General features: G+C 36.2%; 1 protein-coding gene across 2 annotated transcripts in view; it reads left to right on the forward strand.

Moving 5' to 3' along the window:
• LOC121382592 overlaps positions 1-26,007 on the forward strand; it is a 142,094-nt gene that overhangs the window by 15,317 nt on the left and 100,770 nt on the right. For both annotated transcript variants that reach the window (XM_041512101.1, XM_041512102.1), the window contains exons 4-5: positions 7,648-7,813; positions 9,577-9,720. In XM_041512101.1, coding sequence (XP_041368035.1) covers positions 7,648-7,813; positions 9,577-9,720 — 310 coding nt within the window. The remainder of the gene's footprint in view (positions 1-7,647; positions 7,814-9,576; positions 9,721-26,007) is intronic.

Genomic DNA, 26,007 nt, shown 5'->3' on the forward strand with positions numbered 1-26,007 from the left:
GAATATGTGGCGCGGTGTATTTTTGAATGGAAATGACGTCAAATGCGAATGACCTTATTTTGGATGTCCTTACATCAGAATAAAGTTATGCCTAACATTTTTTGTTTTCTGAACACTGGACAGCTTTCAGTGTCAAATTGCCATTGAATTTTTTTTATTTGATGACGTCAATCATGGAGTGTCACCAAAGTATGTTTGCTTAAATGTCAATAAACCTAGTGCCGAGACCTCAACTAATTTACATCTAATTTGCTAAGTTATCAAATTCTTAAAGTATGTGATCTGAAAAATATCACATACTTTGATTGCACTGAAAATGTAAGATATTATATGATAAATATATATATCCTACTATGGAATGCTTAATGGTTGTGCATAATATTAATAATTGCAGGCAGATAATCGATTGTAACTATTAAATTACATATGAAGTTGTGTCTGTTACACTATGTTCATTACACCTTGTCTGACAATGACACTGCGGTTCCGATTTGTTTGCGTATTTTCACCAATAATGCATTTATTTGCATCGTCAGTATTCAATTAAATTTAATATACATCATGATGTACGATTTGTTACCTGTGTTTATTCCACTGAAAAATATGTGCATGTTGCTCCGGAAACCGTCATTATTACCGACAATAGAAACCTTATCGTTAGGCGGGGAAGTGAATTTCTGTATCGTTAGTTTCATTATTAACTAGTCCTACTGAGTAGTGTGCCACTACCAGTCGTATGGTTAGTGACACTCTGATGATTCGTATAGTGGTAGTACTCTTTTATAGTCGTCGCTGTACGAGCGCGCGTTGTGAAACACTCGTACAACGGTTGATAAACTCGGAAGATCGATCAAGTTTAAGGAAGATTTTAATTGGTTATAAGTTACACATTTCACACATTTCACAAGGTATAGTTCAGTTCTTCTCTGGGTTCTCGTCACAGAGTTAACTGATAGGATGATCATGGTTCGGGGAGTGGTCTATGTAAGTCGGTTATTATTGGTTCTAGTTGCGACAACTGATTGATGAGGTCACCTATAGGGACATCTTGTAGTGCTTTAAGTTTAGGAGGTAATGTGGTGAGGTTCAGTTTTGGGAATTTATCATGTAGTGGTTTCCATAATTTAAACTGAACGGCCTTGAAGTGTTTCAAGTAATTTGCATTTTCGTCACTGATTTGGAAATCAGACGTTTTGCTGAAGTAAGGTAATAGTGTTAACAAGTCACTTGTTGCTGAACACGACTGGTTGTCATTAATCACATCCAAAGGTGGGTTGAGTATCTGTGTGTCATTGGTTAGGTGTTTACCGGGGCATACAATTTTAAATCTCAAAGGTTTTGCTAACGAGACGAGCCAAAAACCATTTTTTAGATGTACCGCAATGGGTAATTTACTTATCCGAATGGTTGTCTGACAGTGTGTTTTAATATTTTGATTCTCATGCCTGAAAAGCGCGATCACACATAGATGGCTTAGATTGATTGGGTAAATAGCACTCTGAATTTCGCAAACGCTGTTTAACGGACTATTTTCGGCGCATCTTTCCAGTTCATTGTTTGTTAACAGAATATAGCGAGTGTTGTCGGAGTTGACTGCTATTGCTTGCGTTTCTAACTGATATTGTGCGGTTAATTGGGCGAGTTGGTTTGAACTGGTTGTTGATTGTTTTATTGGCATGGGCAAGTTATGTATTTGATATAATTCAAATGTGCCGTCGACATCCAGTAATGGAATGGAAATGATCACTAAAATATGTTTTTCTTCTAACACTGTCGCGCAGGTGAGGGATTTATAGAACTGCCACAATTGTGTGCTTGGATTTCCAGCTAATTTTAGATTGGCGGGTAAATGTCCTGAAATCTCTAATAACAATCTTCTTAAGTTAGACGGTGTAATAGTCGCTGGCGATAAATGCGATAGTGATAACATGTTTAACTGTAATTGTAAATGGTCCAGGTAAAATGCCATGGCATTAATTATTTCTCTAAGTTCACCTATAATTTCATCAATTTGTAAATACAATTGGATATAGAATTCTAATTCGTACATACGCAATTCGATTCTTTTGTTACATTTCTTAAGGCGGCGTCTATTTTATGTAAATTTGTTGCTAGTGCGTTTATGTCATGTCGGTTCTCGGAAATACGGATTCTTGATACGTTTAATATAGACAAACTTTCTTTTACCACGTGGGTAATAGTTTGTTGGTTTCTTGCCAGAATTTTTACATTTCCTCTAATCGTAGAGAGGTCTTTTTCGGAAACTGTCCCAAATAAAAAACTCAAAGCGTCTCCCACGAATGGAAGTAGTGAACGTTGATGTCTCGAACGTAATATTTTGTACTCTGAAAAAGTGATTACTAGTTTCCGTTGGTCCCGTTCCAACGCGAGTATGTTTGTTTTCAATGTGTTAAAAAGTCGGAAAATACTGGTGTGTGTTCGCTTGGTATGCAGTGTGAGGTAATTCTGATTTAGTATGGCCACTGTTTGTATGTCGTCATTAAGGCGTGTGAGATACTTGTCATCCAGGGATAAATCAATCACAAAGGTGACCAACCAATGTGATCTCGTGGTTGTCACAGGGTTAAGCTTGTTAAATACGACATTATCGCTAATACTAAAACCGGTCACGATACTAAGGTAGGCGAATCATAGCAAGGTCGGGAACAGCGGGTTGGCTTCCATTATCTGGAAGTAGAAGAGAAAACTCGTTAGTTTGTCTTTCTTTCTATTATATATACATACTTCGCCCTCGGCGGTCGGTTACCACATCAATCTATTACTTTAGATACGGTTTGTAGGCACGCGTCTGCTTATTTTGCAGAATAATTATCGTCGCGATAATAGCATTCTCTAAGCTATTTAATTTGCGAATAATCTTGCACGTCCGGTCTACATCCCTACGGCGGATGGCTTAATAGGTTACATCAAATCATATACATCGTCTTGATACGTCGCCATCGGCGGTACCAACTACACATTCCAATGAAGGAGCGGACTTCTTTTACAGTTGTAGGGGGAAGCATGGCTGCTATTGCAGTAGTCTTTGTCTCGTCAGGCTTCACCCAGTCTTTATTGATCACAAAACCAAGATACTTGGTCTCTGTCTTTAGGAAACTACATTTCTTTAATTTCAGTTTCAAGTTGTGTTGACGTAAGCGGTCAAACACGCATTGCAGGTGATTCAGGTGTTCTTCGAGCGTCTCGGAATATATCAGTATGTCATCAAGGTACGCGGTTGAGAACTTCTCGCAATCTTGTAGTACCGTGTTCATTAATTCCATGAATATTGATGGTGCATTACACAATCCGAACGGCATTACTGCAAATTCAAATAGACCTCGATGACATGCGAATGCATTTTTTTACATGTCATTTTTGTCCATTCCTACTTGGAAATAACCAGATTTCAAATCGACTAACAAGTAATATTTAGCTTTTCCCAGCGAAGCCAGAATGTCATCAATCATCGGTAATGGGTATGAGATGGGTCGTGTTACGGAATTTAATTTTCGGAAGTCTATACAGAATCGTTTTGTACCGTCTTTCTTATCTACTATGACTACCGGAAAACTCCAGGGACTTCTGGATCTATGTATGAGTTTCGCATCTAACATTTCATCAATAGCCTTATCGACAACGGCGCGTTTATTCAGGGGTGTTCGGTACGGTCGCAATCGGATTGGGGGGTGGTCACTCGTGTCGATTTTCATACTGACTGTTTCAGTCCGTCCTAACTCTAAATCGCTACTCGCGAATATATCAAAATTTTCTTCCACTAACTGTTCTATCACGGTTTTATGTTCCGGTGATACATTTAGTTCACTTTGGTAATTTATCTTAGTTGGGCTCTTTTCTTGAGCGTCGTGCATAACTGCTGCAACGTTAACTACATCCCGGTTGGTTGCAGGTTCTATTCTGCCGATGCTACAACCTTTTCTTAAACAGTAGGTCTTGTTTGTGCTGTTAATTATCATTACAGGTAGCCGGCGTCGGTTTGATAATTTACCTATCGAATTACCTATCATCAGACCAGGCTGCGAAGCCATGAAGCCTCTCTGAATCGGAGATAATTGATATGAACTTCCCTTCAAGTGGTATGACCGAGCTTTTGTGGTCACATAGCACACAGTTTGTGTGTGAGGTCTGACTACGACCTTTTTAGTAAGTCTCACGATGGAAGACACATGTATGTCTTCATCAAGGGAAATGCAAGTTTTCCCGATTCTAATGCATCCTAAATCGTAATACAGTCGGACGCCGTTTCTTACGAGCCAGTCCCGTCCAAGGATTACGTTACTGTTAATGTTCTTGACCACGTAGAATGGGTGTTTAATTTCCAAACCTCCCATTTTGAAAGCTATTTCGGAGCAGCCTATTATTTTTAACTTGCTACCATCTACTCCTTGCAAGTCTACAGTTTTCTTTGTTAATTTTGGAGGATTATTTAGTTTGTTATATACGTCGCGGCGCATGAGGCTCACTTCTGCCCCAGTGTCTACAAGAGAATGAAATCTTTGTTTACCTATTACCATTACGCAGGATGTGGGGTTACCGGCTAAATTTATCCGATACGTTTGTGGTTTACTGTTTCGTTCATTTCGTTTACTTCGCCCATAGGCTTCTTTATGGAAGAAGTTTCTTAGTTTAAAGTCCGGCGGTTGTTGTTCCTCGATCGGCAATCTCGTGCCCGATGACCTGTGCGACGACAATTAGTGCACATCACAGGAGGTCTAAAGTGGTCAATGTCCATGGGGACAGGACCTGCATTGTTTTGTGGTGATGCGCGGTTCATTTCGCCCCGCGGTGTCGGTCTATATTAACGTGCGTGCTCGCGGTCGTACGACGTAGTAGGCCTATCGTAATTTCTTATTGGAGCTCTAACGTTATGTTCGCGTCAGAGGCTAAAACGGCGTCTCAAATTCTGTTCGGCCATCGCCGCGTTTACGGCAGCTCCCAAAGAATTAGGATTCTGTCTCATCACGGTTAACTTTAAATAGTCGTGCTCGAGCCCATCTATGAAAAACCCTATCAATTGGTTCTGTACGGCGTCGATTCCGTCGCCTTTGGCTGCGTAGGCGTCTTCGGCTAACGTCAAAAGTTGTTCAGCAAACAACTGGACGCTTTTGTCATGTTCCTGCCTAACAGTACGCAACAACAGATACGCATGCTGTGCGTCGGTCACTTCTCCAAATCGTGACCTTAACTGGGCCCTCATATGTGCCCATGTTTCGTTGGGTTTGTCGGTCAAGTATCTTTGTAGGTGATCGCTGACTGCACCTCTGCTGGTGGAGTAAGCAATCAGTCGTTGTTTCCGGTCATTTAAGTTAAAAAGTGTCGTGCACTTTTCTAGACTTTTGATCCAGTCGTTGCATTTCGCTGGATCACCGTGGAACGGCGTTACCGTTTGTGTCGCGCTGTGGGTGTCCATCGTTGTGGACAATAAAGCCATTTGGCCTCCTAAATTTCCGAATAGCGCAGCTATATCCAATTCTGCCATTTTGCTTTGTTTTGTAGTTGGGTTTTTTGGGGGGGGGGGGGGGGGGGGGTGTTAAATATTAAATGGTGTTTGTTCGTCTCTTAAGCTTTTCCTATTCTATATATAAACTTGAAAAACAATAACAACCCAATTCTTAAAAATTAAGAGTTTTGATAAACCTATTATTATTGTTAATATTATTCCTTTATATTATGGTTCACTTAGATAGAAGCTAGAGGAAACAACAAATGGTCTTACCTTTCTGATCTGGCTACACTTGTCCGGAGGTTTCCTTCCGCTGGAGGGTTGCTAGGTTCGGTTGCTAGTTTCCTTCTTGTTGAAAGAATACTGGTCACGGCACCAAATCGGTTCCTGTGCCACTACCAGTCGTATGATTAGTGACACTCTGATGATTCGTATAGTGGTAGTACTCTTTTATAGTCGTCGCTGTACGAGCGCGCGTTGTGAAACACTCGTACAACGGTTGATAAAGTCGGAAGATCGATCAAGTTTAAGGAAGATTTTAATTGGTTATAAGTTACACATTTCACACATTTCACAAGGTATAGTTCAGTTCTTCTCTGGGTTCTCGTCACAGAGTTAACTGATAGGATGATCGTGGTTCGGGATAAAATGTTCACAGGAACTGCATATGCCTCACGTGATTGTCGGATGTTTCAGTTTTACTTTCGTCAGAAAGTATAACGACCGGCTGGGTCAACAAAGTAGTTGATTCTTGGATTGCCGTTGGCCGGAGCTTTTCGTGGTCGAGAAAAGACTGTCGATAGAGGTTGCTGGCTCTTCTTTTAAACACTACTGGCACGAGGAAGGTATGCGGGTCATGCAGCGACATTGGTCATTTGAGGCCGGATCTGTCCGTCAACACAGTCGTACGCGGTCATCTCGCACCGTCCACAAAGTTCATATATGAATTATAGACTGACCACCGCTGGCCCATCGCTGTTCCTTTAATGTCAGGAGAATTAGTTCGGAGATTTCTGGACTGACTTCCGCTGGCCATCGTCGTTCCTTTAATGTCAGGAGAAATTAGTTAGCTACCTGTTTCGTTAATGTGAGGGTATTGTGTTACAGTAGGTCGTAGTTAATAATGCAGCTAGCGATATAGAAAATCGCAGCTAGTTATTTAGTCAAATTAATGTACACTTCCGTTCGTACACAGTTATATATACACAAACACATGCATATTGATTGCAAATATCAAAAGATTATTAAGATGCTGTTTTAAAGAGTCAATCATCAATGAGCCTTTTTTCTTGGTCTCCCCAAGACGTGTTCATAAGTATTTCTGTTGAGCACAAAACATATTCGTTTCTGTAAAAGAAGGAGATTGCACACAATCTGACAAACAATAATAGTATTATAAAACTTCATTAACGTCAAAAAATAAAAGAACAATTCCATGACTACTCTACAATTCAGTAGTAACAGAGGGCCTTTGTTGCAACAACTGGAGCGTGAACGCGCCAGAAGTCATTCAGTGGCTAATTGGGGCCACTTAGCGCTATGCAAATCAAAGGCTGATAAGTATGTTTCTAATAGAGGCTATGTATGATGTTATTTTGGTGAGTGTGTGTTGATTTTCCCTTCCTCATTGTATTTGTTTTAATACTTATATTTCTTTGATGTGCCTGTTAAGGTCTTCATAATCTAGGGGTCAGTCAAGTACATGTGTTTCAATGGAATAAGTATAAGGTAGGGTTTCTGCCAGAGGGTAAAATGGGTATGACACTATACCCAAATTTGTTGGCAAATTTTTCTTTTAAATTTCAGTGAGGTTGTCAGAAGACACCAGATCCTGGGTTGTCATAAAAACATATGATTTGCCACCTTTTGGGAAAATGTATCAGTATAGGTAGCACAAAAACAAGTATGGAAATTTTGTGTGAACTAGGGGAGTTGTAAAAACATCTGGTTATACCGAAAATGAGCCATGAAAGGTACCATTTTCTTCAGTTAATACTTTGAGGTAGGGGTTGTAGTACTGATATTTATGGGTCATAGTTTGGTTGATATATTGCATATAGTGTTTTTAAACACAAATGGTCACCTATGGGATTTTATTTGGTATAGTCATATCTTATGTATACATATATGGAAAACAACTTGTGAGGGTTATTTGTATGCAGGCCTGTTCATTTATTTTTCAGACATTTACTGGCCTGACAGCTGAAGACATTGAGAAGGGTGAAGTCAAAAGGCATGAGTTTCCATATCCAGTCGATGTTATGAAATTGAAGATTTACTTTAAACTAAGACTTGGGCAGAAACGTATTTGCACGAAAATCGAGTTCTATCAGGCACCAGAACATTGTGGTAAATATATGTTTTTGGGGTTACATAGTATGTACTAAGATACACATGGAAATTGAGTTCTATCACACCAGAGAATTGTGGTAAATATATGTTTTTGGGTTATGTACTAAGATCTACATGGAAATTGAGTTCTATCAGGCACCAGAGAACTGTGGTAAATATATGTTTTTGGGATTACATAGTATGTACTAAGATACACATGGAAATTGAGTTCTATCACACCAGAGAATTGTGGTAAATATATGTTTTTGGGTTATGTACTAAGATCTACATGGAAATTGAGTTCTATCAGGCACCAGAGAATTGTGGTAAATATATGTTTTTGGGTTATGTACTTCAAGACCTACATGGAAATCGAGTTCTGTCAGGCACGTACCATGCAGAGAATTGTGGTAAATATATGTTTTTGGGTTATGTACTAAGATCCACAGGAAATCGAGTTCTATCAGGCACCAGAGAATTGTGGTAAATATGTTTTTTTGGTTATGTACTAAGATCCACATGGAAATCGAGTTCTATCAGGCACCAGAGAATTGTGGTAAATATATGTTTTGGGGGTTACATCGTATGTACAGTACTAAGATCCACATGGAAATCGAGTTCTATCAGGCACCGGAGAATTGTGATAAATATATGTTTCTTTTGTTATGTACTTCAAGATCCACATAAATATCCAAGGTTTCTTACCTGATTAATAATATACAAATGTAAACGGTCTTAATTGGGCATTTTGGGGGTCCAAAAAGGGATTAGTTAAAGTAAGGACCTTTCAGCTGCTTTGTAATTTGCTTGTTTCCAAAATGTTACCTTTTTTTTTTTTCTCTCTGTGACATATGATTTTAACATCATGGGTATCACTGTCAACTCTAGGCCAGAGTCTGGCACTCATATCCCGGGGATAGCAGATTTTAATTTTGGATACTACACTTCAAGAACCCAGTATTCCGCCGGGATACCATATAATTTAGTTTGTAATTTTTATTTTTTGTTGAAACAATAAAGTCATCATTTACAGGCAAAGTTAAGTAAGAGTATTTTCCAGCTCGTACCTAATGCTACGTCATAACAATATTTCCTCACTGAAATACAATGAAAAGGCAAAGTAGTTATTATAAAATATTTTCAACCAACACAGATTTTTTCTATTTATTAAAATTAAAATTGGTTTGCTTGATATTTGAATATCAGGTAACCATACCCCAAAGTGGGATACTAAATTCTCAAGTGGGATACCAGATTTTAAAATGTTTGTATCCAAATGGGATACTGCACAACAATTTTAATCTCAAACACTGGACTCATTATAGTTATATTATGTGATCTAGTGGGAAGACATTTTACAAGTGGGAGGTATTATTATGACTGAATTGGATAGTTTTATGTATCACAACACTGAATGTCAATACACAGCCTGTTGAATCAGAGGCAGCAGGCTTAGTAGCCATTACGGCAATGTCAAACAGTCGGGACAGTTCGGCCTGTTACATTCTCGGAAACCGAAATTAGCCTACGTTTTCCGAATGACAAAAAAAAAGGCAGAGTTACTTCCCTTATGTAATTTTAGTGAAAGTAGATCGATTTTTTTTTATGCTTACAAAAATGTAATTTAACAGTAGATTTTCTCTCCTGCGCAGTATTGCAGGAGGTTTGATCAAATACCGGGAGACTTCAGTGTAATCCAGGAGGGTAGTCAGGTCTGCTCGTATATCACAAAATATAGTCATCGAATTTAATTTTAATTTAATTTGTGTTTTTATTTGCAGGTAAATTACGTAGGACAGAAAATAAATGTGGAAATAATAAAGGAGGTTGCAGTAGCCATTGTGAACCAAAAGATCATACATTCCATTGCAAATGTGCACGGGGCAGCATACTATGGCTTGATGGATTACATTGTCAACCTACAGGTATTGTGTTACAGTCTTCAGGTATATATCAATGACATGGTTTAAAAAGAAACTTAAAATAAGCTTAAGACCATGATGAAAGTTGTCACTTTGACGCACATGGATCTAAGTCTACTTCACTCTATACTTGGTCCTCGGTAACCGATGACACCTTTCACCTAAATCTACTTCACTCTATACTCTGTCCTCAGTAACCGATGACACTTTTCACCTAAATCTACTTCACTCTATACTTGGTCCTCGGTAACCGATAACACCTTTCACCTAAATCTACTTCACTCTATACTTGGTCCTCGGTAACCGATAACACCTTTCACCTGAATCTACTTCACTCTATACTTGGTCCTCAGTAACCGATAACACTTTTCACCTGAACCTAACAACAAAGTGTTTTACAAAATACAATAAACATTCCCAAAGTCCCCCAAAACAATGATGGGTTATCATTGTTGTGACTTACTTTTAGTACTAATAATCTATAACCTAGATACTTGCAAGATGTACTCTGTTGGTTCAAGACTGTAAATCATGGGAGAAGGGAGCAAATGGGACAGCTTGCCTTTACTGTGGCAAGTTACTGTAGAATATTGCTTTTTTATATGCTTATCTTTGATGGGTCATGTTATGGTAGGGTGTTGTCTGTCCGACCATAAAGTGTTCATTTCTAGAACATATTTTTCTTGTCAAGTTAAATAGGATAATGAAACCAGCTAGCATGTAAGTCCTGGGAATGCAGTGTGTCACGTACCATAACTAGGCCACCATGACCTACTTTTCATGCATTACTGCACATTAAAGGAATTCCTTATCTTCCTTATCTATTAATATGGGATCATCAAACCTTGCATGATAGTACAACTTGGGATGGTAATGTGTTGAGTACCCCAACTAGGTCATCAGGACCTACTTTTGTCATTCTATAAATTCTGAATATAGTGTTACTTCATCAACTTGATATAAAATAGACACAAATAAAGATAAAACTGAAAATTAAAACATTATATTTTGTTCATATTTAATGATGCAACGTTTTCAATGATAAATGTTATTAATATGAATCATATCTTTAATGAAACAACTATGTAATACACCCACCTATGTTCAGTGTATGTCCCTGCAGGATACTATAACAATACAAATAAGGTCCACTCATTTAAAATTATATAATGTATAAAATATTTATGAAAAATTTATTACATTAATATTGTGTTAAATATTTAAGAAAAAAGTCCAGTTCCTATGTTTGCAAAAAACAATTAAATAATAGAAAAAAATGTGTCCTCCAATATTGTGTAATTTCCGTAATTGTGTTATAAAACAGACCTACAGGACAATAGCTAGTCTCCCTTGTGAAGATTGCTAATGAAGTCATTACAAAGTTTGCACCCTTTAAAGTTGGGGAGCAAAAGGTGGCTTGTTGATAGAAAAAACTGAAGTTAATCCGACATGTAAGTACGAATATATCCATGTGTATTTTAATTTAGTGTTCTTACCATATACAGGTAACCCATAAAATTACACAGGCACTAAAACAAAATACAAATTATATCCTGATGGAAAAAAACAAAACAAATTGGATGGTAAATATTTCAAATGTTTTATTGGTGATTATTTCATTGTTTGGATTTTTAGTTTATGTCTTCATTACTGAATACATTTTGACAAGTTTTGCTGTGTTATCACAGACAACGTTTGCATGGATAACGTTGAAATGTGGGTACTCTATGCCATTTTCTGATCCAAATCAATAGTGTGTGCCCTCCACACCGGGCTGCAGTCGCTGCTCTAACTCTCCTTACCATTGACCCAGTCAAGTTGTTTATGGTCCTTTGTGGGATGTTATTCCACTCATGAAGAAGGGCCTGTATGAGCTGAGTGACATTGTTCAAGATGTTGACAGGCTTCCTGGCCCTCCTTTCCAACTCATCCTACAAATGCTTGATTGAGTTCAAATCTGAAATGTAGGGTGGCCAATTGAGCACTGGGAAATTGTTTTGGTTGCATGAGGAAGTTTGACTAAACTCTTGCAGTGTGCGGCCTCGCATATCCTGCTGCAGACCGGCCTCGGTGGCGTCGTGGTTAGGCCATCGGTCAGCAGGCTGGTAGGTACTGGGTTCGGATCCCAGTCGAGCCATGGGATTTTTAATCCAGATACCGACTCCAAACCCTGAGTGAGTGCTCTGCAAGGCTCAATGGGTAGATGTAAACCACTTGCACCGACCAGTGATCCATAACTGGTTCAACAAAGGCCATGGTTTGTGCTATCCTGCCTGTGGGAAGTGCAAATAAAAGATCCCTTGCTGCCAATCGGAAGGAGTAGCCCATGAAGTGGCGACAGCGGGTTTCCTCTCAAAATCTGTGTGGTCCTTAACCATATGTCTGACGCCATATAACCGTAAATAAAATGTGTTGAGTGCGTCGTTAAATAAAACATTTCTTTCTTTATCCTGCTGCAATGTAAGATCTCACTACACAGATGTCATCTTTTTTTAAATCAAGAAATATGACTCCATTTAGATTTCCTTCATTCATTTCATGTAACCATTTATCAGTTATATCAATAAGTGCTGTTTGGCATGAGTGTTTTGGTCTAAAACCTGATTGAGATGAGTGTAAAAGGCAGACCTGTCAACCTTTAGTCAAGAGAAAGCAGGAGGTGTGTGTTGAAAAAGCAGGAGATTTTGTCAAAAAGCAGGAGATTTTTTAAATTCACACAATTTAACCCAAAATCGCAAGATTTAAAAAAAACATTATTACAATAAGTTATATGAATACTTTATAATGTCATATATACTTCTTAACCTTAGATCTTGGCATTAAAAAAATAAATAAAAATGATTAAACATTTTTTTTTTTTTTTTTTTTTTTTTTAAGTTTAAATATTATTATGATTTAAAACATTATTTAAAAAAAAAAAAATATTTTATCCAAAAATGTTAAGAACATGAATAAGAAATAAAAACATTTAATTAGTACATTTACGGTATTACACTTACAGCCTTACAGGTTGCGTTACATTATCATTTGTGGTTAGTGTACCTACCGTATATCTTCGCCTATAAGTCGAATTTTTTTCACCCAAAAATTATTTTACAACTTGGGGGGTCGACTTATAAGAGGGTAAAAAAAATTCACCAAAAAATATTACTGTTTTGGGGATTATTTTACAAGTTTTATTGTTGAAGTATGCCATGTATTTATACTCAAATATGTTAATTTGACACATTTATTTTTTATAACCTATTTTTTTTGGCATTAGAACGGTTTTGGTTATGCGAAAAGGCGTACGATCTCACTCACATGCCAAGACAACAGTCCACTTAGTTAAATTAACAGTCATCACTAATAGTAAAAATGTAAACAATACTAACTACCTGTTGCCTGAGTTTATTTTGAAATCTGGTCACTGGCATTAATGGTTGTTCAAACAATGTTTTGGCGGTGATTAACTTCATGAATATTACTGAGCTTTCCCTTAAAATAGACTGATCTCTGCAGTTCACTATCTAGAGCAATAGGGACACACATCATTTGGTACAAAAACCAGTGTACTTTCCAGAGTTATCCTCCTTACATGTATTAATATGGCGGCAAAACGTGATACTTTCAGTTTTATCGTAGTGATCTGTTGTCAGTGCTTATAAATAAAGTCGTTGTCTGTGCACAAAACCATCTGTACAGTACTATACAGTAACAGTCAAACAGCTTTCACTCTCTACTAAGGGAATATTTCGTTTTGATGCTATGTAATAATGATAGTTTGATTGGAATAGTCTGATTATATTGCGATGTACAAAACGTGAAAACCGAAGTTTGTAAAATAATTTTCTTTTGTTCAAATATTATTGTTCTCATGTGCTAAAAATAAGAAATATTTCAATATTTATAAGTAGTTTTTCATGGGTCGACTTATAAACGGGTCAATAAAAAAATACGTTTTCAGGGCTTGAAATTAGGGACTCGACTTATAGCCGAGATCGACTTACAGGCGAAGATATACGGTAAGTACCAAAGACAGATTTATATAAATCTTATAAATTAATATTCAGTTTTTACTATAATGAGGAACGGTGGCGTGGTACTTATTTAAAATCATTATAATGATGCAATAAACATTGTATTTTCATTAATCATAAGTAAAACCTCATTACGGACATCGTGTGAAATATACCGGAATTATACCCATTTCTGTGAGTAACTTTATGTCAATGTCAAACACAACATTTTTTAATTGTACAAAAATAATTTCTTGAAGTGTACCCTTATAACCAACATTTTACCGCACAAACATACAAAATTAACTGACACAAGTATGTTTATACAGCTAATTGGTCTTTTCGTTGTCTTGCTGTGACATGTCATTTTAACATGCATCGTGTGTATCGCTGTCAACTCGGGAGTCTGCAGTTCAGATTCGTCATAGTTGCATTATGTAATCCAGTGGGAAGACATTTTACAATTCAGAGGTGTTATTAGAACTAAATTGGATAGTTTTGTTTTTTTATATGGCAACACTGAATGTCAATACACAGCCTGTTGAATTAGCAGCAACACGCTTCGTAGCCATTACGATGACAACAAACATAATAACACGTCATTTTATAAACTCCATCATGTGCTTTTTTAACAATATAAATAGGCTATCCCACAATTCTCACTTCGGCAAAGGTTAAACAGTCGGGACAATTCGGCCTGTTACATTCTCGGAAACCGAAAGTAGTCGACATTTTCCGAATGAGAAAAAAAAGGCAGAGTTACTTCCCTTCTGTTATTTTGACAAAAGAGGATCGATTTTTTTTTATGCTTACAAAAATGTCATTTAACAGGAGAAACTGTCTCCTGCACAGGTGAAAGGAGATTTGATCAAATACCGGGAGACTCCCGCGGAATCCAGGAGGGTTGACAGGTCTGAAAAGGTTAAGTTTTTTTGTTAAGTAATCATAAAATTGCTTGGAGATATATTTTTCTATTAATTTGGGACAGTGTTGGCAATACAGATATTGGCCTATAATTTGTAGCTTCAGTTTTGTCACCAGACTTGAAAATTGGAGTAACTTTAGCATTTTTAAAACATTGACCTTGTGACGTTCAATTTTGACCTTTTACAATGAGATTCTCAGTGTTAGACACTCAGATCAATTTATATATTACATGTAAGAACACTAGAATATACATTATGACCCCCCCCCCCTAAAAAAAATAAAAATAATAATAAAAATAAATAAAATTGACACGTTTGCAATATTTACCTAAATAGGGCCCTCATAAGCTTGTCTCAAATCCACATCGATGAAATTACCTTTTATAAGGATGCTACACTAGTACATTTTTTATTTTGGCTAGCTAAACTTATATTTTTTGGGATAAACAGTAATTTAATGTTTTACATTATGGTCTCACTACACAGATGTCATCTACCATTGAAACCCATGTTAAATTGCCCAACTTCAAACGAAGATTGCCAATAGAACGGGTTCTCGTTGGCACTAACAACATACATCATTGCAAACATACATAATATAAACATTTATTTTCACTCCAAAATTGGGAACATTTCCGTCTCATTTCTGGCTGTAGTACTTGTCCGAACAGGTGGTTCATTAATCGATTCACTCCAGCTGTCTCTTGCGCTATACACTCATGTCCCAAAAGGTCGATTCACAATATTACAAAATAACATAGGCAAGATACAGCCAGAAGGCTTACCATTAAACATACATATTGTTTTAATTCTTCACCATTTCCTAGAAGTGAATATGTGAACCATAACGTGTCACAATTAGGAACTATAGTGGACCGTGATGAATGAACTCTCACCCGGACATGATCTGTGTAGTGAGACCTAAGTGGAAGGACGTGAGGCCTGATGACCTGATGACCTGATCCTGATATCTTATGGCTGTAAGATTGCCATGGATGACCACGAGAGACTAATAAGACTAATATTTGATATTATGCAGCATACCGTAACGCACAACATTCCCGGCTTACTGTTACTAATAGACTTTGAAAAACCATTTGATTCTGTATCATGGTCTTTCATAGTGTAACGATTTCGCTTTCTCAGCACGTGCCCACTTATAGATCGGTGCTAAAATCGAATTAACTACAGTTCTAAAAATGGCTTGCTGGGTTCGGCTACCCCTTTCGGTCGTAGACTTCCAAAAATTACATTTCAATATGTAAATTCATGATTAACCTTTCTCACTAACTAATAAAATAATCACATAAGTCGTCCTTTTTCACAGTGTTTATTTAAGGGTTTCAGTAGATCATAAAAATCAATTGCAGTTAACCAGCAAAATAATTAAGATTTTAATAGATTTCATGATTGACAATGAAAGATCCAGGTTACATAATAGTTATTCAAATTTCCCACAACTCGGCCACCATTCAATTCCCCGCCAATGAAACAATAAGAATCTCAATATGGATTATCATTTGTTTATTCTAAGAGAATGAAAATCAATCGCAAACATCGAAAACGTACCTAAACATTCATTCCCACTTGTGAAACCACAAGATTCCCAAACGTAGAATACTTGGAAATTTACGAGATAGAAATAATATTTCCTTCACTCAATTCCTCTCTCTGAAATTCCAATAATCTCCTTTCAAAAATATTTTAGTAACCTCTCAAGTGTCAATACAAAATATGCCTAACAATAATGTTAAGGTTTACGGTAATGCAATGCGAGACGGTGACAACTAACAAAAATACACTACCATTTGGTTAATGAATTACACAATAAATTATAAAGCTTATCATTGTCGGTTCTCATATAATAAATCTAAAACCAATTTGGAATAATAACAGAGTGAGAGAGAGCCATTCAAAATCTATACATAAAAAAACACAATCAACATACACACATGTTGTACCTGTGGTTGAACAATCAGAAGTGAGTAAACTGATGGACAAATCTAGCATTAATACATGGAATGGCTCTCATTGGTCCAAATTAATGACATGACATTAATCGGATATGACGATTGGTTAACCTATCCTAACAATTCTTTGTAGAAATAACGAAGATTATCGACAAACTTAATTATAGCCGAATATTGCCGAAAATTATACATCGCTACAACAAAAATTATGTAAATAAAATAAACAATTCTAACTTAATTATCTTTTCAAACGGTATCCCAAAATACAATATAACATTATTATTTTTTAACCCCTCCCCAAATATTAAATAACATGATATTAACTATAAAATCCAAGCCTAAACATTACAATATTATATGGTCTCATGCCACTGTTTGGAAAATCAATGGATCTGAATGATCGTTCCTGTAACTTTACCAATCAATAATCTGATTCATAGAATGGCTGATTAAAGTGCTAATAGTGTGCTAGAAGATGCTAGTATAAGAAGTACAAAAACCAAGAATAAAATTAAGAAACCAAACATAAGTAGAAAAAGGACAGACAACGAATCAGATTATTCAGGAAAGTATTGGAAATATACAGATTTGTTACAATAGATCAAGTATTAAATATATTTAAATTTAAATCATCTATTAAAAACTGGAACAAAATGTTTTATAACAATTCTTTTTCTAGGGTAATACAAAATGGATTCTTATTCAGACCAATTCTGTTAGAAAGGAGCTGCAGGCAGGGTGACCCGTTGTCGCCATGTATCTTCATAATATGTGTAGAAATCCTTGCAGTTGTTATTAGAAATAATCCAACTATTAAATGCATAAATATAGATGGTGAGGAATGTCTAATATGACAATACATGTTTTATTTTAGATGGATCCCCCGATTCCCTGTTCAGTGCACTTAAGTGTATTGACTTAATATTAAGTCAAAAGCTATCTGGATAGGCAGTAAAAAGTTTGAGTCACTGCGATATGATAAAATTCTTAACCATTCAGTGTGTGTGTCAATGTATTTTTGTACAACATAAATTCCTGATATATTGATTCCAGTTGAATGTATTCTTGAAATCTTTTTCAGCTGTTGTTTTCTAGAGTCAGATATTAATTTAATTTCCATTTCATCTTTTAGTCCAGGTTTAACCCGGAAATAAATAGTACAGAGCTGATTTTTTCAGGATAGATGCAGGACATCATTAGTAATAAGATATCAAAAGTCCCCAAGTTTCCGAAGTGTGCTAACTTTACTACAGATGTAAAGATATAATTATCATTATGTAATCAGTTTACGCATGTAACCCATTTTCATTATATACGTTAGTGAGTTCATCCTAGTATCGCACTCCCATCTTTGACACCTGTGGACGGATTTTAAAAATAAAGTTTGCTTGTTTAACGACACCACTAGAGCAAATTGATTTATTAATCATCAGCAATGGATGTCAAACATTTGGTAATTTTGACATATAGTTTTAGAGAGGAACGCTGCTTCATTTTTCCATGAGTAGCAAGATATTTTATATGCATTATCCCACAAGACAGGATAGCACATACCACAGCATTTGATATACCAGTCGTGGTGCACTGGTTGGAACGAGGAATAGTCCAATAGGCCCACTGATGGTGATCGATTCCAAACCGACTGTGTAGCAAGCCAGAGCTTTACCACTGGGCTACGTCCCGTCCCGATGTTTAAAATAAAGAATGAGAGAAATTGGAGACCGCAAAATGATTACATGATTCATATAAATTAGAACAAGAAGATTAAGAATTAACAAAAAAAAATAAAAAATTGTTTGGATGTCTTTTATTTAAAAACAACAATTTTTTATGATAATTGAACGGGCTAATACATTTAAAAAATTTATTTAGATAATTTTGTTTTAAAGATTAATTATTAAGATAAAATACTTTAAATATATTTATTTGATTTATAATAGAATGAAATGACAATTAAAGTCACTATATGTATTTTTATTTGCATGCCCCAAACCTACAAGGACTGTGTATCAGGATTATCAGGACTACATATTATTACACCAACAATGAGTCTGATACCGAGATGACACGTGTTGTATCTGCAAAACATTTCTGCCTTATTTATAAAATACGTGGATAATCTGTTGTAGGCTGTTTACAAAATTAGTAAAGACATAGTTCATCCAAAAAACAAAGAATAAGAAAGAAAGTGTTGCATTTTCCACACAGCTCTTTATATAATTGTATAAATAATATTTCCATATACTTTTTATGACCCACAATAGCCGATGTGTATTTTTGTGCTGGGGTGTCGTTAAACATTCATTCATTCATTCTGTGTTTGGGATGATATTTCTGACACTCTCAATGTCCTGACAGTTCTGATATAGTTGGATATGTTTGTTAAAAAGTCCGGGAAGAGGGACCTGTGCTCCCCTACTTGTATGTTTTTTATGGGCTAATATATAAATAAAGATAAAAATATTGCTTTGACCCATCGCTAGAGAATACCCCGTTATTACAGATTGTTCCCCGTACTCCGGATGTCGTTCAGATGGGCCTGAAATACATGCACGTTTACTTATCGACATATTATAAAATGGATATTACAGAAAAGAACATTATTTATTGGTTGATAGAGGATACTTTGTAATATGAGAGCACACAAAAGATCACAATTTCTTTTAATGTTCTGAACATTGGTTACACGTGGAGTGTTTCCAGATGAAAAACTTAAATTTTGTAAATCACAGTTTTCTTCACAAAATGAAAAGTATGTTTTTATTAACTAGACACTTGACATAAGGATAGATAGTAACCTATGTATCTTTTCACTATAAGTAATAATAGTTTATTTCACTTTCACAATTAAGGCCTGAAATATTTTTGTTCTGGGTCGTAGTGCCTATTAATACATTTGACTAGCTCTCTGGAAGTAGTAATCTAGTTAAACTTACCAAATGACCTAAACAGTCAAGGTTGTAAAATCATATATAACAGTTAAATAGTCCGGCTGTGAGTTGTGCTTCTATAGTAGTGTTGAGCACTTTCTAGCCCTGATAAAAGTTTCTGCCTAGTTGCTTAATTACATGTAGGTTAAATTTCAGGATGTATCAAGTCCTTGTATCCTTTCTATTAAAATATGATTTCATTAGGTTAACACGAAATGGAGTGCCCTTTGCATTAATGTCTACACTAAAATCTAAAGTACCTACCATGTCAGTAACAACATATAGACATTTTCACCACAAATCGTTTTTATTTCTACATGTATATCTGTGTACAGTGTTCAAGTCTCTACTGCCTGGACACAAAGGACATTCCATTCTGCATCAGTGTCATACAGTGGTATTGCCCCTTTAATTTTACCAAATATATTATGTCAAATACATGAGTTTTGATACACCAAGTTTGTACCATATTAATTCAGGGGATCAAAAATCCCATTGCCCGACGCCCGTGCCAAGTGGAATTTTCATGCCGGGCAAGTAATTATGTTAACTGCATATGTCTGATGACAAGTGACTAATGTACATGTAACACCTAAAACCTTTTTTTAATTTTGTTACAAATCTCGGTAAAATCTTTGGAAAGAGTTCCGATCGTCCAAACATTTACATAGCTAATAGGAAAACTAACCCTCACCCTAAATGCTGGAATGATCAGAATTCTTGCCAATGCGTTAACACACCAACACGGAAAACGTGTTGAAAAGTTCAATAACAACTTTAGAATTATTCCCCTTTTACTAACGACTAAGATTGGTAATTTCCACCACTGAACATTCGACTGAATTCATACAAGTAACCAGTTCGATGATCTTCAAACTTTGAAATAACGTCCAATACGCTTTACAGCTTATATAAAAATAAAGTATACATGCCTTGTGTATGCAATCAAAATGTTTAATCCTTACAAACATGGTATATGAGGTGGGATACAGTTTAAAATTGCCATATTCAAATTAAATTAAACGTTAACGGCATTCCGGAATCTGCTCTTTGCAAATGAACGGAGCCATAAAGCAAGTTTATAATTTCCAAGTTCACTTGAACAAAGCATAAATATTATGAACTGTATTCTTATAAATGTTGCAAGATATTTTAGTTTAGATATCATAAACCTTGTAGCAAATTTAAATATACGTTCGTGTAAAATGAACAGGTAAGGTGAAATTACATTTCATTAGCCCTACGCGATAATGGTGCGATGCCCTCTAAGCATACATGGATATATTAGTTTTTTCTGCTTTATTAATAGTTTTTAACAAATAAATTATGCTCAATAAATTAAAAAGACAATAGGCTGCAATTGATGTACACCCTCTTGCCTGCTGTTGTTTACCAAGCCTACACTGTTTAAAAACATTTGCAGAGTAACATAGCTCATGTTTACTTTGAGCCCAGCCACGGCTGTTTGCGAGAGACTTTTCTCAGCTATGAATAGGGTAAAAACATCCCAGAGAAGTGTTTTGGGACAGAGAATATTAAATAATATACTCACAATAATGACATATAGGCCAAAATCCCTAAACATTTTTGAACCGATGTCAACCATAAAAGAATGGCTCACAAGTGGAAAGGGATCTCACCACATCCACGGCCATACAACAAGTGGCCACTAAGACATACATCGACACAATAATTTTATGTAGATGAACAAGGAGACGCTACCAAATAAATAACAAAGTTTAAATCAACAAATGGACACTATTTAAAAATAAAGTTTAAATCAACAAATAGAGAAAACTACAGGACAGACATACATTTAGTACTTACTGGTTAGTGTTGTAACCTATTGGCAAAATTCTTTATTTGTGCGATTAAACCAATTACCTTTGTATTAACACAATTGGTAACCTTAAGAAGTATGGGCAAGTAGAAAAAAATATGGGGCAATTGAATATCTGATTGGCACTTGTAACAAGCTGAACCCAGCCTTGGTTCTGTACATGTGCATGATGCCAGTACTTCAACATAATACTGCTGTTACAAGCTGAACCCAGCCTTGGTTCTGTACAAGTGCATGATGCCAGCACTTCAACATAATACTGCTGTTACAAGCTGAACCCAGCCTTGGTTCTGTACATGTGCATGATGCCAGCACTTCAACATAATACTGCTGTTACAAGCTGAACCCAGCCTTGGTTCTGTACATCTCATTATGTCACTCATATTTACAGTTGTGTTGAGTTGGTAACAATACCTGTACCACAGGTATGACCATTTTAATTCTGGTCACCTTCCTCTAGTCTCACTTCGTCTATGTTTATGTTTCTATCCATCAACTTTACTTATTATTTTATTGTGTTGCTATCCTTTTACATGTCTGTATCTAACCTAAAGTAAGTGGGGTGGTAGTAGAAAAATTAATCAGGCTACAGGTACAGGCTTTCTGCTAGAGGGTCCAAAGGGTAAAAGTGCGTATCCTAGTAGAAGTAGTTATGGTCTGTTTGAAATACAGTATCCAAGTTCAAAGGATTCCAAGTCCATGACTACCTAGTAGGAGTAGTTATGGTCTGTTTGAAATACGGTATCCAAGTCCAAAGGATTCCAAGTCCATAACTACCTAGTAGGAGTAGTTATAGTCTGTTTGAAATACAGTATCCAAGTCCAAAGGATTCCCCATAACACCTAGTAGGTGTAGTTATGGTCTGTTTGAAATACAGTATCCAAGTCCAAAGGATTCCAAGTCCATAACTACCTAGTAGGAGTAGTTATGGTCTGTTTGAAATACAGTATCCAAGTCCAAAGGATTCCCCATAACACCTAGTAGGTGTAGTTATGGTCTGTTTGAAATACAGTATCCAAGTCCAAAGGATTCCAAGTCCATAACTACCTAGTAGGAGTAGTTATGGTCTGTTTGAAATACAGTATCCAAGTTCCAAGGATTCCAAGTCCATAACTACCTAGTAGGAGTAGTTATGGTCTGTTTGAAATACAGTATCCAAGTTCCAAGGATTCCAAGTCCATAACACCTAGTAGGTGTAGTTATGGTCTGTTTGAAATACAGTATCCAAGTTCCAAGGATTCCAAGTCCATAACACCTAGTAGGTGTAGTTATGGTCTGTTTGAAATACAGTATCCAAGGTCAAAGGATTCCAAGTCCATAACTACCTAGTAGGAGTAGTTATGGTCTGTTTGAAATACAGTATCCAAGTTCAAAGGATTCCAAGTCCATAACACCTAGTAGGAGTAGTTATGGTCTGTTTGAAATACAGTATCCAAGTTCAGAGGATTCCAAGTCCATAACTACCTAGTAGGAGTAGATATGATCTGTTTGAAATACAGTATCCAAGTTCAAAGGATTCCAAGCCCATAACACCTAGTAAGTGTAGTTATGGTCAGTTTGAAATACAGTATCCAAGTTCAAAGGATTCCAAGTCCATAACTACCTAGTAGGGATAGTTATGGTCTGTTTGAAATACAGTATCCAAGTTCAAAGGATTCCAAGTCCATAACTACCTAGTAGGAGTAGTTATGGTCTGTTTGAAATACAGTATCCAAATTCAAAGGATTCCAAGTCCATAACACCTAGTAGGTGTAGTTATGGTCTGTTTGAAATACAGTATCCAAGTTCCAAGGATTCCAAGTCCATAACACCTAGTAGGTGTAGTTATGGTCTGTTAGAAATACAGTATCCAAGTTCAAAGGATTCCAAGTCCATAACTACCTAGTAGGAGTAGTTATGGTCTGTTTCAAATACAGTATCCAGGATTCCAAGTCCATAACACCTAGTAGGAGTAGTTATGGTCTGTTTGAAATACAGTATCCAAGTTCAAAGGATTTCAAGTCCATAACTACCTAGTAGGAGTAGTTATGGTCTGTTTGAAATACAGTATCCAAGTTCAAAGGATTCCAAGTCCATAACACCTAGTAGGAGTAGTTATGGTCTGTTTGAAATACAGTATCCAAGTTCAAAGGATTCCAAGTCCATAACTACCTAGACATGTTATTAATGTGTGGTGGGTCAAGCAGCTTACGCATGGGGAAACAAATATAAATTGGTTATCGCTTAGTTGGTCCTGCGCGACTGCGTATGATATATTCCTATTTTCGTCTAGTTCGTGCTAACCATTTCAATCTGGGGAAACATTTCCGGATGATACCCACTGCTGATTGGGGCAGTCTCTGAAGAACCTTTCGAAACTAACCAATCGCACAATGTGCAAAATTTTCCACAGTACTTGTTTGGCACCCTCTTTCACCATTGGTTAATTCCTCACTCGTTTTTCAACGCACCAACCATGTTGCAGTGTGGTGCACACGTCCTAGTTGCGCGCAATTCCAATCACGTTTTGAATTGGCTAGCTCACTGTTAAATGTATCTCTCTGCTGAGAAATTTTTATACCCACCCACCACACACCATGTTTACTTAAGTAGTTAGTATAATAGTTTAGTTTAGTTATGGAGTACCATAGTAGTATATCGAGGTATTATGTAATAGGCATCCTCGTCACCTCTACATGTAAGTAACATGTATTAATAAATAAAATTCTATGGTATACTTGTCACCCAAAACCAAACTTGTTTGTTGTTGATTAAAATATATATACCACCAGGAAATATTAATATGCCAAAATAAGCCCGACGGGAGTTCACTAAACTATGTATTTGTTATTGTGAGATGTAAAATGTTCACTAGAACTTCATGCATCTTCACTAGTCTATGGAATAAATAAAGCATTTTGAATGATATAAGGACCTGCACATATTGCAGTTTTTAATAGGGTTGATCTATGCCGAGACTACATTTTATTCTTTATTTTTAAAGAAAGTTCTCATGAATAAATTGATTGCATTGTACTCTGTACTTAAAGAACAGAATGATACCAAATAAAAAACCCTGGCAAGACTCATAAGAAAGCATTGCAGATTTACAGATACCAGTACTCTTTGTATGACTAAATGGTGAATATCTTCTGTACATCACACAGCTGATTTACAGATACCAGTACTCTTTGTATGACTAAATGGTGAATATCTTCTGTACATCACACAGCTGATTTACAGATACCAGTACTCTTTGTATTACTAAAGGGTGAATATCTTTTGTACATCACACAGCAGATTTACAGATACCAGTACTCTTTGTATGACTAAAGGGTGAATATCTTCTGTACATCACACAGCAGATTTACAGATACCAGTACTCTTTGTATGACTAAAGGGTGAATATCTTCTGTACATCACACAGCTGATTTACAGATACCAGTACTCTTTGTATGACTAAATGGTGAATATCTTCTGTACATCACACAGCTGATTTACAGATACCAGTACTCTTTGTATTACTAAAGGGTGAATATCTTTTGTACATCACACAGCAGATTTACAGATACCAGTACTCTTTGTATGACTAAAGGGTGAATATCTTCTGTACATCACACAGCAGATTTACAGATACCAGTACTCTTTGTATTACTAAAGGGTGAATATCTTCTGTACATCACACAGCAGATTTACAGATACCAGTACTCTTTGTATTACTAAATGGTGAATATCTTCTGTACATCACACAGCAGATTTACAGATACCAGTACTCTTTGTATGACTAAATGGTGAATATCTTCTGTACATCACACAGCAGATTTACAGATACCAGTACTCTTTGTATTACTAAAGGGTGAATATCTTCTGTACATCACACAGCAGATTTACAGATACCAGTACTCTTTGTATGACTAAATGGTGAATATCTTCTGTACATCACACAGCAGATTTACAGATACCAGTACTCTTTGTATGACTAAAGGGTGAATATCTTCTGTACATCACACAGCAGATTTACAGATACCAGTACTCTTTGTATTACTAAAGGGTGAATATCTTCTGTACATCACACAGCAGATTTACAGATACCAGTACTCTTTGTATTACTAAAGGGTGAATATCTTCTGTACATCACACCTGATTTATAACAGTTGTCAGCTCATCCTGATGATAATTATGATCTTCCAACCACTTCAAAGTCTTGGTAATAAAGATCTGTATGAGGGCTTTATATACCTCTAAGTCTTGTGTCACGATCAAACTAGCATACTAGAAATGGTGACAGGGGCATATTTGTGAAAGGGGCATATTTGGGTGTTTGTGTGTGTGTGTGTGTGTGTGTGTGTGTGTGTGTGTGTGTGTTTGGTAATATTATAGGCTTGCATGTGTGGGAGTGTTTAAAAGAAAGTTATTTACATATATACATAGTTAGATATCTTCATAAATACACTTGACAAAATTAACACTAGCATATTTCTTGAGGATCCAATATATAAAGCAATATTTTAAAAATTAATTTGTGTTAGTAACCAAGGCACTGCAGTAGCTACAATCAAACAAGATGCTACGGCTTAAATTTTGTAAATCATATTTCATCATTGCCAAGAAACAGCATTATTGACCTGGAGACAGCCATATTGGAAA

This window comes from Gigantopelta aegis, chromosome 10, assembly GCF_016097555.1.
Source record: "Gigantopelta aegis isolate Gae_Host chromosome 10, Gae_host_genome, whole genome shotgun sequence".
Classification (NCBI taxonomy): Eukaryota; Metazoa; Mollusca; class Gastropoda; order Neomphalida; family Peltospiridae; genus Gigantopelta; species Gigantopelta aegis.